At 37.8% G+C, this 20,421-nt stretch overlaps 1 protein-coding gene across 15 annotated transcripts in view; it reads left to right on the forward strand.

Moving 5' to 3' along the window:
• The window catches only part of MAPK9 (mitogen-activated protein kinase 9), a 72,900-nt gene that overhangs the window by 22,958 nt on the left and 29,521 nt on the right, over nt 1-20,421 (forward strand). For 5 of the 15 annotated variants that reach the window (XR_004956392.1, XM_036239615.1, XM_036239614.1 and 2 more), the window contains exons 3-5: nt 10,379-10,508; nt 18,947-19,005; nt 19,650-19,676. Coding sequence is in view for 7 of the 15 variants with exons in the window: in XM_036239615.1 (XP_036095508.1) it covers nt 10,379-10,508; nt 18,947-19,005; nt 19,650-19,676 (216 nt within the window). In the remaining 8 variants the exon portion in view is untranslated. The other 10 variants (XM_036239616.1, XM_036239617.1, XM_036239619.1 and 7 more) reach the window with 7 other exon arrangements.

Raw genomic sequence — 20,421 nt, forward strand, 5'->3', positions numbered from 1 at the left:
CATTTAATGTGCCCTGGCCGGTTTGGCTCAGCGGTTGGAGTGTCGACCTGCGGTACAGAGAGACACGGGTTCGGTTCCCACTAAGGGCACGTACCTCGGTTGCAGTTTGTCCCCGGCCCTGGTTGGTCGTGCGGGTGGCAGCCACTCGATGTGTCCCTTCACATCGATGTTTCTCTCTCTCTCTCTTCCTCTCTCTCCCTCCCGCTCTATCTGACCAAAAAATGGAAAAATGTCCTCGGGTGAGGATTAAAAAAAAAAAAGAAGAACATTTAATGTAATACCTATATTATAAGACTGACTAGAAGCTCATAATTGTTTATTTTTTTTATCCTCACCCGAGAACATTTTTCCATTTTTTGTTCAGATAGAGTGGGAGGGAGGGAGAGAGAGAGAGAGAGAAAAACATCAATGTGAAAGGGACACATCAAGTGGTTGCCACCCGCACGACCAATCAGGGCCGGGGACAAACTGCAACCAAGGTATGTGCCCTTAGTGGGAACCAAACCCGGGTCTCTCTGGACTGCAGGCTGACACTCTAACCGCTGAGCCAAACCGGTCAGGGCTAGAAGCTCATAATTAATTATAAAACAGAAGGCTGTATAAAGGGTAGGCAGTTAAAATTAATGATGTCATTATACATGACTTCAATAACAATAAACTCACATGCTACTTTATAAAATACTGTTTTGCAGAGATTGGTTTTGATTTTCAGTTCGCATATGCTACTTCTCATCCTTTTTTTTTTTTTTAAGAATTATTAGTAATGAAATTTTGTATGTGTATTTCTTACTTAAAATTCTAATTTTGAAATAAGAGTTTCTAATATGCCATTATAAACTAAACCTTGTCTGGGAAAAGCAGTGGTAGAATTATAGGATGGAAAGTTATTAATTTATTTTTAATATTTAAAAGCTGAGAGTACAGAAATAAACTCATACATCTATGGCCCAAATTTCAGAAAGGGCCCTGAGATTAATCAATGGGGAAAGAACAGTTTCTTCAAGAAATAGTGCTGGGACAACTGAATATCCACATGCAAAAGAAGCTGGACTCCTACCTCATACTGTATAAAAAGTTAACTCAAAATAGATCAATGACCTAAATATAAGAGCTAAAACCATAAAACTCTTAGAGGAAAACTTCATGACTTTGGATCTTTAGAAATGACATTACAAGTATGAACAAAAGAAAAAAAAAATGGACTTTATCAAATTGTGTATCAAAGGGAACTATCAAATGAATGAAAAAAAAAAACAAAACCCTACGAAATGGAATATATCTGATAAGAATCTAGTATCCAGATTATATAAAGAACTTTTACAACTCAACAACAACAAACACCACACAATTTAAAGAGACGGGCAAAGGATTTAAATAGACTTTTCCCCAAAGAAGATGCACAAATGGCCAAAAAGCATATGAAAGGATGCTCAGCACTGGTCATTTGGGAAATGTAAATCAAAACTACCACTTCACACTCATCAAGATGACCATAATCAAAACCGAAAATAACAAATGTTGACAAGGATGTGAAGAAATTAGAACCCTGTACATTGCTGGTGAGAACGTAAAATGGTGCAGTCACTTATGGAAAACATTTTGAGGTTTTTCAATGGGTTAAACATAGACCCATATGACCCATTAAATAATCCTAGATAAATACCCAAAAGAATTAAAAACATGTTCAAATGAAGACTTGTACACAAATGTTTATAGCAGTACTATTTGCAATAGCCAAAAGGTGGAAATAGCCCAAATGTCTATTAATGGATGAATGTATAAACAAATTATGTAACATACATACATGGAATGTTATTCATAAAAAGGAATGAAGTACTGATACATGCTACAACATGGATGATCCTCAAAAACATGTTAAGTGAAAGAAGCCAGACATGAAAGGTAGTATATGAGTTCATTTATGTGAAATACGTAAAATATCCATAGGGACAGACACAGATTGGTAGTTAACAGAGGCAAGGGGGAAAGAGGAATGGGGAACAACTGCTTAATGGGTATGGAGTTTCCTTTTGGGGTGATGAAAATCTATTGAAATTACATAGATATGATGATTGCAAACATTGTGAATGTACTAAATGTCACTGAATTGTTCACTTTAAAATGGTTAATTTTATGTCTATGAATCTCACCTCCATAAAAATTATTTTTTTTAAAAAGTAAATGAAGGTGCCTTAAAGTAAGGATATTTGTCATTTTTAATGGATATTTATTCCCTAATAGTATAATATTATATATAATAATATTTTCATGTTATATTATGCATAAACTATGTTGTAATTTTCTTGTAGTAGCTTAAGTTATACATTGACAAAATGTTAATAGTAATTTCACTTTCTTAATTGTTTTTGCTTTATTCATTTTTAGAGAGAGAAGAAGGGAGAGAGAGAGAGGATGGAAGAGAACATTGATTGGGTGCCTCCTACATGCCCCCCACTGGGGATTGGGCCCACAACCTGGGCATGTACCCTGACCAAGAATCAAACCGGTGACCTCTTGGTGCATGGGTCGACGCTCAACCACTGAGTCATACCAGCCAGGCAACTCTTAATACTTTATTTAAATGATTTTATGACAATTTTATTAGTATCTGTAGGAGCAGCTTTTATCTCACATACAGAAAGATAGGAAAAAAGAAGTATGTAGAGACTAAAATTTTAACACCATCCTATATCTTATCTTTTGGAAATCTCCATTTTCATAGCCTGAGTTTTGATTCTAAGGAAAGGTCAAAATTTGTGTTTTGCTCTTTTCTGCTCACAAAAGAAGTCATTAGATTGAATTGATTAAGGCAGCTCTTCATGAACACACGCACAGCTAGCAGTCATGATCTCTAATGTCATTAATTTACTTAATTTTGTAACCCAAACCATTTATTCATTACCAAATAAAAATACTTTCATTTAGTTTACTTTACTGGATAAATGGGAAAGGTTAGTTAACTTGATTCAGATTATTGATATTTCCTTTTCTAATGTTTCATGTTTTGGCCTTTTGATGAAGTGCCATCACAGAAGTTGGTCATAGATGGTTGGAGATCATCTATGGTGTCTGATTAATTACCTTATTGCAGTTTTCTCCTAGAGCCTGTGCTGGCTGTGGAGACCTGGTTAACTGCTCCTTGCCTGCCTTCTGGTCTGGAGGCTTTGTCGCCCTGCTGAGCTGCAGCAGTGGGAATGGTAGTCCTTGGGTTGATATGACAGAAACCTTTCCCATGGTACTTACCCCCACGTTTTCTGAGGACTTTTTTTGTGGCTCTATTTTGTGTAGCATCTTAGATATTAGCATTATGCTTTAAGTTTCTTGTAAGAAAAGTATTCTGTACGTGGTACAAGAAGAGGGTTTGTTACCTCATCCTGCTGTTTGGATAGAGCAAGAAACTCTGACTGGTGCCAGTCAAACCCCTTTCTTCCCCATCAGTGATAGAAGGGCCTGAGTGTCCCTGTCATCAAGCCTTAACTTCCAGATAACATTTCCTCTTTAGTGATCCCTTCCCTGCAGATATGACAGGTTTTTCCTGGCATCCATCACCTCTGTCCCACTGTGTCTCCAGGTTGGATTCTCCTCTGAAACCCCCCAGGTCTGCTGAGTTACTATCCCTGGTCTTTCAAGACTTACCTCATCTATAAAATGTCCCCTAGGTGATCTTAGCTCACGCTTGGAATAGAGTCTCCTCTTGCATTGAACCAAATGCTTGATTGATACATGAACACATTCTCTCTCTCTCTCTCTCTCTCTCTCTCTCTCTCTCTCTCTCTCACACACACACATTCTACAGAGCTATAAGATAATATGTGTTTTAAACCAGTAAATTTGTGGTAATTGGTTACAGCAACAATAGGAAAGTAATACAAGGGCATATCTGTTTTTACATTTTTGAGAAATATAGTAGGAGCAAAACTTGTTTACAAAACTTGTTAATCTTATATTTAAACCAGAGTTTTATAAAGTCTTAGGGATAGGTGTTCAGGTAAACCAAAATGCAGGTACTAGTATAGGATTGAATGGAAGAGCTGGAATTAGAATAAAATATTTGACTCCTAATTTTGAATTGTTTCTACAATTATCTTTGATTTATTCTTTCTGTTTTTGTTATTCATTAAAAATGTTAGAAATTTAATTAGGAAGTAAGTGTAAGGAATCAGGGGCACCACCGAAAAACAGAGAAGAGACTAGAGAGCCAATCAGCTGAATAAACAGGGATCAGGCTTTATTGGGTACACTCCGGGCGGGTTCACAGACTCGGGGGTCGAGTCCTAGAAGCCGCGCCCGATGCTGGGGTTTGTGCTTTTTTATATCTGCCCGTTGCAGCTGAGATTTGTCTGTTAGGGTTTGACCTTGCGGGGGCTCTGCATGGGAGCCTCTGGAATGTGAGTCGATAAGAGCAGGATGGGAGTTAGTCTACAAGCTCGGGGCAGGCCGTTCCCAGAACAGGGTGGGAGGCAAGGCTGAGCAAGTGAAACAATGGTTGAGCAGTTTGCCTGGCGCCAGTTCCCAGGCTATCGGACATTCCTGACTCTGTGATATAGGAAAAGGGGCGAGGTCATCTTTCTGGCTACTTCCTGCTGGACCAGGGTGGTGTAAGGGGAGGGGGCCCGAGTCGGCATGGTCCGAGTCCGGGGGACTGGTCAGAGGCTGCTATTGTTGTAGCATCATTTGGTGGACTTCTAGTGTCCGTGTGAGTTGTGCAAATCGGTCCTGAATGAAGCGAAGAAAACAGGGGGCAATTAACAGTATAATTATTATGAGGAGGACCGGGCCGAGGATGGGGGAGAGTAAGGAGTACACAGAGGATTTCCACCAGGGGGAGGCATCTGCTGAGAATTTTTGTTTTTTAAGCTCTGAGCTTAGCTGGTGGAGGGTTTCAACACGGGTTTCTACCAAACCTGATTCGTTGACATAATAGCAGCAGAAACAATTCTGTGAAGTATTGAACTTAAAAAAAAGTGTTTAACCTTAGATCTGGCACCACGTCAAAGTGACAGTTAAAACTGTTACAATGAAGTGGTTATTAGAGTTCTCACTTCTTTTTGCTTCTTCCAGTTCTGTATAAGCAGGGATGTTGGCCTGTTCTTACAGTTTTATTTTCTCTATATTAACATAAATAAAAACATAATGTCTACAGTAAAATTTCTGTGATAAAGAAGATGTATGATGTAAGGCATAGAACAGCTGTGATTCAGGAGACTTGTGCTCTAAATCCAGCTCTGATCCTCCTAGCAGTAGTGTTTTTGTGGCCTTGGCAAATCATGTGTCTTTGTGGGCCTTAATAGTTTCACCTCTAAAATGTGGTTTGAAATTTCTGATTTAAGATGGTGGATCACACAGCTAAACAAAGAGAACAAAAGGACAGTGATCAGTGGTTGAGAGCTTTTAACACGTTTCTGAAATATAAAAAGTAATTGGAAACTTGATGCAGATAAAACAGAGTAGAGGAAGTGAGAATAAGTTTATGAGATATTTGCAACAAGGAAGAGATCTTGTCTGTGGTAGAGCACCACAGAGGCTGTGGGTATAGTGATAATAGATACAGAAAATGGAGATGAAATGAGTGGCTAGAAATAGGGGTATTAATTAAAAGTGTGTCTATGAAATAGTTGTGTCATTCAGCTACCAACATACTCCCACACTTATGTTCAGCATTTGTCCATAGAAAGTGCATTGGTGAGTAAAGAATTATTAGGCCAGGATTCGTGGAAGGACAGAAGTCTAATGAGGGGAGCCCAGAATTTGGGGCTGTCTTTCCCTTTAGGGCATTTTGAAAATTCAGGAATGAGCAACTGAGAAATTGAGTAGTGTTTTGGACTGTCTATGTAGCTTGGAGACAGGATTTGAGTGTAGGGTCTTTAAAAGAGGCCTAGTGAACTTCCTATGCTTTGATTTGGGACCAGTAAAGGGTTGCATCCTAGATGTAAGAATGAACCAGAAGAGTCCCTTGCAGGTACTACCATTCAGCTTCAAATCATCTCATTTGAGAACTTGAACTTGTGAACCCAAATTGCTAGTGTCCCCAGGTACCCAGCAGAAGTAGATGTAAATTATCTCTAGAGGAAGATAACATCATAGTGCATATCAATTTATTTCTAGATGGCAAACAGTTTTATAAGTATGAGCTCTAGCACACAATCAAAAATAACTATACAGACAAGGAAATTAGACAACAGCACAAACAACAGAGAAAGGAAACGGATCTACAGGGGATATTGGCAATATTGGATCCAAACTTTAAAATAACTATGACGTTATGTTCAGGATGATAAAAGGCAAGATGAAAAATTTTTGGTGGAGAAGTAAAAAAAAAAAACATAATAGAAATTCTAGAACTGTAAGATAAAGTAATTGAATTTTGAAGTTAATGGATGGGTTTAACAGCATATCAGATATAACTAAAGAGAGAATTAATGGCCTGAAAGATAAATTAGAAAAAAATAGAGTGAAGCCTGCAAAGACAAAAGGGTAGGAAAATACAAAAGAGAAGATGTATTAGTTTTCTGTTACTGCATAACAAATTACCACAAACTTGTGGTTTAAAACAACACCCATTTATAATTTCATAGTTCTACAGATCATAAATCTGAGTGGGCTGCCCAGGTTCTCTGCTCAGCATCACATAGGCTGAAATCAAGATGTCAGCTGGATCGGGCTGTAATCTGGAGCCTCTGGGGAAGAATCTTCTTCCAGGTGCTTTCAAGTTATTGGAAAAACCCAGTTCCTTGCAGCTATAGGTCTGAGGTCCCCATTCCCTTGCTATCTGTCAGCCAGAGGCCACTCTGCTCCCAGAGACTCCCACATTCCTTCTCACATAACTTTCCATCTTAAAGGTAGCAATGTCACATCTAGTCCTTCTCAGGATTCAAATCTCTCTGATTCCTCCTCTCACCAGCCAGAACAAACTGTGCTTCTTAAGAACTGTTGTGATTAGATTAGCCCCCATCTCCCTTTTGTTAAATTAATGAGTATGTTTAGCTCCATTGCAGGACACAGGCAATATGATGGATGGATGGATGGATGGATGGATGGATGGATGGATGGATGGATGGATGGATAGATAAAACACCTAGAAATTGACAGAACAAACCACTTTAGAAAATAATTTGGTGTTATCTACTAAAATAAAATATATACAGTCCCACTGTTAACTTATCTACTCATCGGAAATTCATGCATAGGGGACCCGAGGCCATGTATGAGAATGTTTGACTGTGTTTTTTGTAATTGCTTGAAAACTGAAAACAACATTATGTCATATAGTCATGCAAAGGAATATTATAGCAATGACACAAAATGAATTATAGTTATGCAAAGCAACAGTGGATGAATCTTACAAATATCATGTTAAGTGAAAGAAGTCAGACACAGATGAATTCAAAATCCAGGCAAAAATAAACTGAGGGATGGGGCTTAAAGATGCATGTTCAGCTGGTAAAAGCAAGGAAGTGATTGTCGTAAAGTCAGAAGCAGTTAGGGGGATAGGAGGGACAGTGATTAGTACGAGTTGTGGGGCACTTTGGGAATGCTGACAAAGCATGCTCTTTGTGATAAGTTATTGAGTTGAGGAATAAGCTTTGTCTCCAACAGCACTCAATGTTGGAAATCGGGAGTTCAGAGAGAAAATTGATTTTGGATTTAGAAGACAAACTATCAAGGGTGAGGGCAGAGGAAGATTATTTATCTCCCTACACTTTCTCTGAGGAAATTTCTTGAGAATGTACTCCAAGAAAGAGAATACAATAATGTGTAACACAAGAAACAGTGGAGGCCAGTGAAAAGTCCCAGGGTGTTAGCTATGCAGCAGATCTTGAAAGAAATGCCAAGAAAATGTTTTCAGAAAGAATGGAATAGATTCCAAACAATAGATAATGTAAGAATGTAGGAAGTACTGGTGATGGACTTAAATAGGTATATTTCTCTTCCCTCTTGTTTAAAAAATCCTTACCCAATGATATTGTTCCATTTATCTTCAGATAGAGTGGAAGGGAGAAAGAAACATCAATGTGAGAGAGACACATCAACTGGTTGCCTTCCACAGGACCCGGACCAGGGCCAGGGACCAAACCCCGGCACATGCCCCTGACCAAAATTAAACCCACAACACTGGTCCTCGTGCTGACACTCCAGTCACTGAGCTATTTCTCTTTGCTTAATAATAAAAAACAAACTTGTATTAGAAACTTACAGTGGAAAAGGTAGAAAATTCATGGGCCTACTATAAAATAAATTAAAAAGGATATGATGTTTGAGCATTTGATGGAATATAAGAAAAGAGAATCCATTTGACCTTGATGCTGGAAACAATCTCACTCTTTTATTAATGGCAGCAAGCCATGTGATCTTTAGAAAATGAAATGTAATCCCAGTTCTGCAACCAGTAATATTTCCATGCATACACTTTGTGTCTTGACTTTCAATTTTTAGTCACATTCTAAGTAAGAGATACAGAAAACTTAGTTATAGAGATTGGATAGATGTGTTATCAGGCTTGACTGTGTAAGGCAGAAGTTTGGAGGGAAGGAGTAGAGAGCTGGAAGAAAAAGGTCATGGATATAATAGTTTCATTTTACATACTGGGGAGACAAGAGGGTCCTTTGGAAGTTGATGGAACAGAAGTTTGGACATGTTATTTAAAGTTACACAGTCAACCAAGATAAAGTTAAAAATAACATGAGAGCAAAAAACAGAGGAGTTGAAGTGTCTAGTAAGTGACTTAATTCTCAGTTTTTATAATAGGGAATGAATAGATAATTTCTAAAATTAATAATGATGAAATAGTGATAAAAGTATATTCTTTGGAGTTGATAAGTAATCGCAAGAAGTAACACCAGGAAAGGAGTTACTCCTGGAGTGGGAACCAGGAGTGGGAAAGTGTGTGTCTGCTGAGATGCTCAGAATTGGTTCGTTTGACTGATTTTGGACAAAAACTGTTGAGGTAAAAAATAGATGTGTCTGTTTTTCATATTCCGAGACTGAGAAGTATATATAGGTACAGATACATGTGTGTATAAATACGTTAGTTAATGATTTGTTTCAAAAATAGATTTCTCTTTAACATTTTATAATTTATAGGAATGTTACATTTACATATGGGCATGTGAATTGACATATGTGTAAACATGTACACATTATGTGAACTGAATTAGAGGAAAAAATAATTCCAAAATGATATGAGGTTTCTAACCATTCTTAACCAAATGTTGCAGTGGACAACTTTCAATGTAAAAACAGACTGAGGGCAGGAAGAGATAAACCAAAGAACTTATATGCATATAGGCATAATCAGTGGACATAGACAACAATGCAGTGAAGGCAGGGGGTAGAGGGCAACAGTGAAGAGGGGGTTGTCAATGGGGGGGAATGGAGGGACATCTGTAATACTTTCAATAATGAAAATATATAACAAAAAATAAGAACAAGTTGAATTAAGTTAGGGTTGTTTGGCAAAAAGCATTATTCATAGAGGTAAGTATAAGCCATGTTATAAACAGAATAGGATAAAGAAATAGAAACTGTATTTTAAATAGCACTTGGGTTTTCAGGTGGTCTTTAGCAGCTGTTAGCCCCTGATGCATAGCCAACAGACAGTAACACAAATAGTACTTGTTTGAAATTAGTTCAAAATGGGCAATCAGGCTACTCAGTTTTTTTCTATTTTCTGGAGGATAATGAACCATAAACTTCAACTGGGAACTTGAGATGCTGGAAACACAGGCTCTAGAAGATTCTATTTTTACTATACAAGTATGAGGTGGTGTTTCTAGTAGAATTTTATATATAGCAATTGCATATGTTAGGGATTTTGTATCTAAGGGATTTACCATGAGCTGAGATTTGGGCTTCTCTTTTCTTTTTAGATTCTTTCATCTGGAAAAACACACTCAACCAAAGCTTACATTTATTATATTCTTTCATGAGCTCAACCATTCCTCCACTGTGATACTCCAAAATATAATTCTTTCTGTTATAACCATTGGCTTTTTTTCCCAACTTACTGGCATATTTAAACTGAAGATTTCATTTCTTGACTGGTGTTATATGCTCTATATTAAATTATTTGGTTCTGAATATAATGATATCAACTAATATAATGAGAAGTCAACATGCCAGGGATTGCCAAACCCCATCCTAACTGTAGCTGCCATATCTGTGCTTCTGTAGAGGAGTCAATCTACTCTGCACCCTCAGCCAGCTCACCTGGCTCTTCATGTGTAGAAGTACCTCAAGTGGAAACAAGCAGAAAGATTTTTCCTTTTTATTACTCATTTAAAACAATCATACTTTGACTGTATATTATAAATTGCTGTATTTTCTGAAATCATTTTAATGGATTGCTTATTATATTGTTTATTATATTTCCTAATTTTAGTGCTGCTTTTGATACAGTTCTTGGGATAAATGTTGCAGTCAAGAAACTAAGCCGTCCTTTTCAAAATCAAACTCATGCAAAGAGAGCTTATCGTGAACTCGTGCTCCTAAAGTGTGTCAATCATAAAAATGTAAGTTATGTCTGTGTTTCCTGAGTATACTTGATGTTGTCAGTGATGCGATCATCATGTGGGTCACAATGAGTCCAGACCTAGGGTAACCTGGTGATAAAAATAACTATTTAAATGGTTATACTTTATTAATAACATTTTTCTCAACATCGGGGCAATTAAAGTCAACAAGAGGCATTATGGTCCATAACAATTTAGGTCACTCAGCAGGGAAAGGAATGTTAATTAACCCTGTATGTTCTCCTATACAGTGAGTACCCTTTTCATTTTGAGGATGGTTTCTTTTGCTGTGCTTTTCAGTTTGATGTAGTCCCATTTGTTTATATATTCCTTTGTTTCTCTTGTCCTAGGCAATGTATTGGTGAAAATTCTGCTACATGAAATGTCTGAGATTTTGCTGACTGTGGTTTCTTCTAGGATTTTTATGGTTTCACGATTTACATTTAACTCCTTTTTATCCTTTTTTTTTTGTACAGATAGAGTGGGAGGGAGAGAGAGAGAGAAACATGGACATGGAGGGACACATCGAGTGGCTGCCACCCGCACTACCAACCAGACCCGGGGACAAACTGCAACCGAAGTACGTGCCCTTAGCGGGAACTGAACCCGGGTCTCTCCGGACCGCAGGCCGACGCTCCAACCGCTGAGCCAAACCGGCCAGGGCTCCTTTTTATCCATTTTGAGTTTATTCTTGGGTATGGTGTAAATTGGTGGTCTAGTTTCTTTTCTTTCTTTTCTTTTTTTTTTTTTTTTTTGGTTCTACCTATTCGATTTTCCCAACACAATTTATTGAAGAGACTGTCTCTACTCCTTGTATGTTCTTCCCTCCTTTGTCAAATATTAAGTGAGTGTAATGGCTTGGGTTGATTTCTGGGTTCTCTGTTCTGTTCATTAATCTATATGCCTGTTCTGGTGCGAGTACCAGGCTATTTTGATTACAATGGCTTTCATAGTATACTTTGATATCCGGTATTGTGATCCCTCCAACTTTGTTCTTTCTCAAGATTGCTGTGGCTATTTGGGGTCTTTTTTGGTTGCATAAATATTTTTGGATTATTTGTTCTTGATCTGTGAAACATGCTATTGGTATTTTAATAGGGATTGCATTGACTCTGTCAATTACTTTGAGTAGTAGGGACATTTTAATGATATTAATTCTTCCAGTCTATGAACATGGTATATGCTTCCACTTGTTTGTATCTTTCTCTATTTAATTTTTCAATGTCTTGTAGTTTTCTGAATACAGGTCTTTTACCTCCTTGGTTAAGTTTATTCCTGGGTATCTTAATTTTTGTGTTGCAATGGTAAATAAGATTTTTTTTTTTTTTTTTTTTTTTTTTTTTTAGTTTCTCTTTCTGAGAGTTCATTATTGGTGTATAAAAAGGCCATCAATATTTGGATGTTTATTTTACATCCTGCTACTTTGCCGAATTCATTTATTAAATCTAGTAATTTGGTGGAGTCTTTTTTATTTTTATCATCTGAGGACATTTTTCCATTTTTTTGTTCAGATAGATTAGGAGAGAGAGAGAGGAAGAGAGAGAAACATCGACATGAAAGGGACACATTGAATGGCTGCCTCCCGCATGACCCAACCAGGGCCAGGGACAAACTGCAACCGAGGTACGTGCCCTTAGTGGGAACCGAACCCGGGTCTCTCTGGACCGCAGGCCAACATTCTAACTGCTGAGCCAAACTGGCCAGGGCTTTTGGTGGAGTCTTTAGGGTTTTCTATGTACAATGTGTCATCTGCAAATAGTGACAGTTTCACTTCCTTCTTTCCCATGTGGATGCCTTTTACTTTTTCTTCTTGTCTGATTGCTGTGGCTAAGACTTCCAGTACTATTTTGAATAAGAGTGGTGAAAACTGACATCCCTGTCTAGTTTCTGTTCTCAAATAAACACTTTTAGTTTTGCCCACTGGGTATGATGTTGACTGTAGGTTTGTCATATATGGCCTTTATTATGTTGCATTGTGATTCCTCTACCCCTGCTTTGCTGAGAATTTTTATTGCAAATGGGTGCTGGATTTTGTCAAATGGTTTCTCTGCATCTGTTGATATGATTATATGATTTTTATCTTTCATTTTGTTTATTTGATGTATCACATATTTTGATTTGTGAATATTGTACCAGCCTTGCATCCCTGGGATAAATCCCATTTGGTCATGGTGAATAATCTTTTTAATATATTGCTGGATCTGGTTTGCTAATATTTTGTTAAGGATTTTGGTGTCTATGTTCATCAGGGATATTTTTCTCTTCTGCAGGGGGTATTTTTTACTTATTTTAATTAATTAATTTATTTTTATTACAGATGTTACTCCTTTTTCTCCCCCAGACACCCTCCTACCTATTCCACCTCCCACCCCCACCCCACAAGCATTGTTGTCTGTGTCCATTGGCTACACATACATGCATATAAGTTATTTGATTTATTTCATCCCTCCCCTCCCGCGCCCCTCCTCTGAAGTTTGTCAGTCTGATATTTTCTTTTTTATTATTATTATTTTTTAAAATATGTTTTTATTGATTTTTAGGGAGTGAAATACAGAAACATTGATTTGTTATGAAAGAGAAACATTGATTGACCTCCTCCTGCATGCTCCCTACTGGGGATTGAGCCTACAACCCAGGCATGTGCTCCTCTCAGTTCATGGGACGACACTCAGTTCACTGAGCCACATCAGCTGGGCAGGGATATTTTCTTTCTTTGTAATGTCTTTATCTGGTTTTGGAATTAGGCTAATGTTGACTTTATATAAAGAGCTTGGAAGTCTTTCTTCCTCTTGAATTTTTTGGAATAGTTTGAGGAGGATAGGTCTTAGGTCTTCCTTGAGTGTTTGGTAAAACTTACCTGTGAAGCCATCCCATCCCATCCAGAACTTTTCTTTGCTGGGAGTTTTTCTTTATTACTGCTTGAACTTCATTAGTTGTTATTGGTGTATTCAGGTTTTCTTATTCTTATGATTGAGTTTTGGAAGATTGTATATTTCCAGGAATTTATCCATTTCACCCAGATTGTGCAATTTGTTGCATATAGTTGTTTGTAATATTTTCATCTTTTGTATTGCTGTGGTTTCAGTTGTTAGTTCACCTCTTTTGTTTCTGATTTTTTTTTATTTGGGTCCTTTCTCTTTGTTTCTTGATGAGTCTGGCTAGAGGTTCATCAGTCTTGTTTATCTTTCCAAAGAACCAGCTCTTGGTTTTACTGATCTTTCGTAAGATCAGTATGATGTGTCTTGGTGTGGGCCTCTTTACTGATCATTGTTTAATAACAACATACTATTTAGCCTCCATGTGTTTGAATGTTTTTTATTTTTTTTTATTGTAGTTGACTTCTAGTTTCATGCCATTGTGATCTGAGAAGATGCTTGATATGATTTCAGTCTCCTTGAACTTGTAGAGATTTATTTTGTGTTCTAACATGTGTCTGTCTTTGAGAATGTCCCATGTGCACTTTAGAAGAAGGTATGTTCTGCAGTTTGGGGATCAAATATTCTGTGAATGTCAATTAAAGCCATCTGATCTAGTGTATCATTTAGGGTCATTGTTCCTTACTGAGTTTTTGTCTGGAAGATCTTCAGTGAAGTCAGTGGAGAGTTCTATTACTGTATTGCTGTCAATCTTCCCTTAACGTTATTCAAGAGTATTTTTATATATTTATGTGTTCCTATGTTGGGTGCATATATGTTTAGCAGAGTTATGTCCTCTTGTTGGAGCAATCCTTTTAGTATTATGTAGTGACCTTCTTTATCTCTTGTTATGGCCTTTGCTTTAAAGTCTAGTTTGTCAGATACAAGTATTGCTATCCCTGCTTTTGTTTTGTTTTCATTTTCATGAAAAATTTTTTTCCATCCCTTCATGTTCATCCTCTGTGAGTCTTTTGTTGTGAGGTGTGTCTCTTGTAGACAGCATATTATGGGTTATATTGTCTTATCCATTCAGCTACCCTGTCTTTTGATTGGACCATTTAAGCCATTTACATTTAAGGTTATTATTGATAAGTACTTATTTATTGCTATTTGTATTCTTTATGCCTGTGCTTCTCTTTACATATATATATTTCTTATTATTATTACAACAGTTCCTTTAACATTTCTTGTAATGCTGGTTTGGTGGTAATAACCTCTTTAGCCTTGTGTTTTTCTTTTTCTTCTGGGAAGTTCTTTATTTCACCTATTTTTTTTTTTTTTTTTTGGTGGTACATGCCCCTAGCAGGAACCGAACCCGGGATTCTGTGGTCCATAGGCCAATGCTCAACCACTGAGCCAAACTGTCCATGGTATCCTTGCTTTTCATTACCTTGAATACTTCATACCATTCCTTTCTGGCCTATAGTGTTTCTGTTGAAATCAGCTGACAGATTTATGGGGGTTTCTTTGTAGGTAACCTGTTGCTTTTCTCTTGCTGTCTTTAAGATTCCCCCTTTGTCTTTAATTTTTGGCATTTTAGTTATGATGTGTCTTGGTGTGGGCCTCTTTGGGTTCTTCTTGCTTGGGACACTCTGTGCTTCCTGAACCTGTGTGCCTTTTTTCCTTTACCAGGATAGGGAAGTTTTCTGCCATTATTCCTTCAAACAGATTCTGTATCCCTTGCTCACTTTCTTCTTGTTCTGGTATTACTATGATGCCTATATTGTTACGTTTCATATTGTCTCACAGCTCTCATAAACTGTCCTATTTGTTGGTTTTGTTTTTCTGGTTTTTATTAATTTATTTTTGTTACAGATGTTTCTCCTTTTTCCCCCCAGACACCCTCCCTTTCATTCCACCCCCCCAAAATCCCCCAGCATTGTTGTCTATGTCCACTGGTTATGGATACATGTATATAAGTTCTTTGGTTTATCCATTCCCCCCATTCCCCTCCTCTGAGGTTTCAACCGTATTCCTTTCTGTGTCTCTGGGTCTATTTTGTTCATTATATTCCACAATAAGTGAGATCATGTGGTATTTGTCTTTTTCTGATTGGCTTATTTCACTTAGCATAATGCTCTCCAGGTCCCTCCATGTCACCTCAAAGGATAAGAGGTCTCTCTTTCTTACAGTTGCATAGTGTTTCATTGTGAAATGTACAACAGCTTTTTTATCCAGTCATCTATTGATGGACACTTGGGCTGTTTCCAGATCTTAGCAATTGTAAATAGTGCTGCTATTAACATAGGGGTACATATATTTTTTCTGATTGGTGTTTCAGGCTTCTTAGGATATATTCCTAGAAGTGGGATCACTGGGTCAAATGGCAGATAAGTTTTTAATTTTTTGAGGAAACACCATATTATTTTCCATAGAGGTTGCACCAGTCTGCATTCCCACCAGCAGTGTACTAGAGTCCCCTTTTCTCTACACCCTCGCCAACACTTGTTGTTTGATTATTTGTTGATGGTAGTCATTCTGGCAGGTATGAGATGATACCTCATAGTTGTTTTAATTTGTATTGTCTTCCTGGTTTTTGTTTTTGTTTTTATCTTCACCCGAGGACATTTTTGCATTTATCTTCAGATAGAGTGGGAGGGAGAGAGGGAAGAAGAAAGAGAGAGCAACATTGGTGTGAGACAGACACATAAACTGGCTGCCACCCACATGACCCAACTGGGGCCGGGGATAAACTACAACCAAGGTACATGCCCTTAGCAGGAACTGAATCTGGGACTCTCTGGTTCATGGGCTGATGCTCTAACTGCTGAGTCAAACCAGCCAGGGTTGTCCTCCTGTTTGTTAAATGTTTTTTCTTTTTGGTTCTCTGATTGAGTGATTTTTTTTTCTACCCTGTCTTCTAATTCACTGATATGATCCTTGGCTTCCTCCAATCTGCTGTTTATTCTTCCAGTGTATTGTTTATTTGTGTTATGTCATTCTTCATTTCTGACTGGTTCTTTTTCATAGTTTCTATGTCTTTTTTCATTCTTATCATCATTACTGTGAACTCTTAGGTCTGTTAAATTGTTTATCTCCATTTTATTTAGCTCTTCTTCTGGAGAACTCTCTCATTCTTTCATTTGGGGCTTGTTTATTTGTCTCCCCATTTTGGCTATCTGTGTGGATTTGTTTCTATTTTTAAGTAGATCTTCGATGACTCTTAGTCTTGGTATGTCTTATGTAGTAGGTGACCTGTGGGACCCTGTGAAGCAGTCTCCCTGACCACCAGACCTGGGTGCTCTAATATGTCCCTTGTATGTGTTGTGTGGGCTCTCCTCTTGTAATTGAGTCTTCATTGCTATTGGCCTGTTAGTGCATGGGCTCCAGCCTCAGGTTGGCTGATAGTGAGACTTAACCCCCAACACAGTATGCAGGCTACTGTGCAGGTCCTTATCACATGAAGCAGAATTTGCTCAGCAGGGTTTGGAGCCTGCTAATGTGGATATACTAATTGTGAAGCTTATCGGATCCTGTTCTGTTGTTTTCTGTAGCTGTCCACTCAGCTTGTTGGTTTTGGGCCTCTTTGAAGGGTCTCTGGTATAGGTCAGTGTCAGACACTGTTTGTTATTGGCCCTGAGTACTCTGTTTGGAGCCATAAGCAATCCACAGCTTGTGGCTCTCTCTACCAGTGCTGGGTGCTTGTGGAAAGAACCAAGCTGCACACCAAGGTCTGCTTTTACTAGCCCAGTGCTGGAGCAGGTCAGGCAAAGACTCAAGGCACCCAGAGATCCACCACTGCCTACAGGCTGACTGGTAGTGTTAGTCACTTAATGAGCCTCAGACTGCAGTGTTCATCAGGGCTTAAACTCCACAGGGTGGGGTGAGAGGTTTTCCACGGGGTGAAGCAATTGTTTCCCCCCAAGGCTAAAACTGCATTGATGGGAAAGCTCTGCCTAAGAAGATGGCTTCTGCAGCATGGAGGAATGACTCAGCACAGAGATCCTGGTGGCTGCCCTTTCAGCTCTCTCCCCAGAGCCACCAACCCTAGACTCTCCCCATGCAGCTCTAGTTCACTCTGCCCTCCTTCTGCCGGAACCCAGTGTGAGTGGCTGCAAATGAAATTTTGTGTGTTGGCCCTTTAAAAGGGTGCCTATGTTTCTAGCTGTCTCTTCCTGGCAGACAGAACCCCTAGTGTTTCTCATAGCCAGATATCATATGGGCCCCTTTCCTGGTTCTGTTAGACTGGGCTGAGGAGCCAAGCTTGAGGTCTACACCCCAGACTTCTCAGGGGGAACCCCCCCACAGCTGAGATATCCCTTTTGAATTTCAGCTGCTGCCTGTGGGAACCACTTTCTGCCAGTCTCCATGTCGCCTCCTCTTTATGTCCTTGGTTATAAAGGTTCTCTCCAGCTAGTCTTCAGTTGGTTATTCAGGATGATTTTTCTATATTTTAGTTGTAATTCTAATTTGGTCTTAAGAGAAGGTCAGTGTAATTTCCACTTAATTCTTCACCATCTTGGAATCCCCCTGTTCTTACCACCTGAACTATTGATCTTTCATTTTACTTTACTGGTCTGACAGATGACAAATGAAATGTTTTTATTTGCGAGGTTGAATTTCTTTCCTTATCTCTTTTGGCCATTTATTTTTATTTCTTGAGAATTTGTATTCCATGGCCTTTGTCTATTTTTCTCTTGAGCTGTTGATTTCTTCCGTATGCATTCATAGAAGATCTTTGTACATTAAAGCTATCAATCCTCACATCTTTTCCATTTGACCTTATTTAGATTGATTTTGGTTTGGGATTAATGAAATCAAATCTCCTTGGTTTCCTATCATGCTTAGAGAAGACTTTCCTATACCAGGATTATATGTTTGTCTATATTTGAATATTTTATGGTTTCATGTTTTAGATTTAAATCTTTGTTCTATTCTGAGTTTATCTTGGTGTAAATAAAGAGCAAAATGTAGATCCAGTTTTATTTTGTTGTTGGCTAACCAGCCACCCCAATTTTATATACTGAATAATTTCTCTTTCCTTTGGTCATTTGAAATGATTGAGGATATGTGTTTGATGCTCAAGCAGCATTAGACTGTCAGGATCAAAGCTAAAGTGGGGTCTATTCTAGAACCCTCTTTAAGTAAATATATAATGCTATGAGTCATTTTATCTTTATCATACCAAAAATGCAACTTAGCCTTCATATTTAAAAGCTTTTTAGAAATTTGCACATAGTATTTAAGTTTTCAGAGTTAACATATTGCTTTATTTAGTATTTTTCTGCTCATAATTTGTACTTCTTTATGTTCAGAGTTAGAAAGACATTAAGTATTAGACTTCTTTAATAATAAATTACTAGTGACACACAAAAATAATTTAATTAAAACTATATCTTATTTCCAAGGTGAGAATCCTAATTATTTTTTTTCAAATACCATGTAATAAAATGTTTTTGATAAAAGTAATAATAATAAATACTGAGTTCTACTGTGGTTTTCCTCCCATTTTTGATGTTAACGTTAAACTTGATTTTTAGAGTCATCTGAAATGCTGAGATCTAAATAATTTTCTCTTTTCAGATAATTAGTTTGTTAAATGTGTTTACACCACAAAAAACTCTAGAAGAATTTCAAGATGTGTAAGTATCATTTTTATTCAGTAATGCATCAAAGACTGAATATTTAGAAAAGAAAGTGACTGCTTTTTTTTAATTAGGACAACAATACATTTTTAATATCTTAGCCACTTTTCTCTGTGGAAGAGAAATGTTAAGGAAATGGATAATAATATTTAACTATTTGTACCTAGATGGTTATCATCTCCATAACAGATAAGAAATGACTGGAAATAATTCTCCAGAGCAGAAGTGACCATTAATGCCACTGATTTGCTTTACTGAAATATAAAAATTTTTCTCTAGTTCCCCGAAAGTCAGGATTATAGGGTTTAGATTTTTACAATTATTGGAAATGGTTAATTCACTAAATATTGTGTGTTTCTAAAATCTGAAAGAGAATTATCTTACAATGAAGTGAAATATTAATTTATTATATTGAGATATAATGGCCAACTTTATCCTAAATTTATTGGTATAGTCATTCATTCAACAAATATTTGATTGCCATCTCTGTGCTCAGCCCTCTCTTGGACTCAGCATACTTTAGTGACCAAAAAACCAAAAATCCCTTTTATTACTTAAGAATTGCTTCCTAGAGTTTGCAGGAAAGCCAGGGAAAAAAAGAGAATCAACATAAAAAATAAGGCATTTATGTCATTCATTAGGATGTGCTGTGGAAGACGTGGAGCTGGATAAGGGGATCTGGCGTGCTGGGGCTTAAGAGCCAGGTTGCGGTTTTAAATAAGGTGGTTGGGTTGGGGAGAGATCTCACTGGATTGGTGACATTTGAAGAAAGCCATGAAGGAGGTTAGTCCTGCAGATATTTGAGGGAAGACTGCATTGCGATGGAAGGAACAGGCAGTGCAAAGGAGCAGAAATAGGAGCATGCATGAGGTCAGTGTTGCTGGAGCTCAGGGAGCAGAGGAAAGAGGAAGAGAAGGGACAGGACAGACACTGTTGGGCCTCTAGGCTATTGTAAGGATTTCTTTTTATTCTAAGGCAATTTGGTAAGACTTTCAGCAGAGGAGTGAGCTCACTTAACTTTCATTTTAAAAGAATACCTTTGGTTTCTGGGTTCAGAATCCATAAGGTATGGGGACACAGAAGACCAGTTGGGAAGTGATTATACCAATTCAGGTGAGAAATCATGGTGGCTTCATTTAGACCAGAAGGGTAATAATAAGGGTAAAGGGATGAGATTGGATGCTGAAACTGTCCTGAAGGTAGAACCATAGTGTTAGCTCTTAAAGAGGATGTGTGGTGTGACAGCCAGAGGAGTTGAGGATGATGCCTGGAATTTTGGCCTGATCAGCAGAAGATGAAAGTGCTCTCAACTGAAATGAGGAAGGCTACAGGAAGAGCATATTGGAGTAGGGTAGAATCAGGAGTTCATTTTTGGACATGATTTCAAGATGTCTGTTGTACACCCAAGTGCAA

Source organism: Molossus molossus, unplaced genomic scaffold (assembly GCF_014108415.1).
Source record: "Molossus molossus isolate mMolMol1 unplaced genomic scaffold, mMolMol1.p scaffold_m16_p_4, whole genome shotgun sequence".
NCBI lineage: Eukaryota > Metazoa > Chordata > Mammalia > Chiroptera > Molossidae > Molossus > Molossus molossus.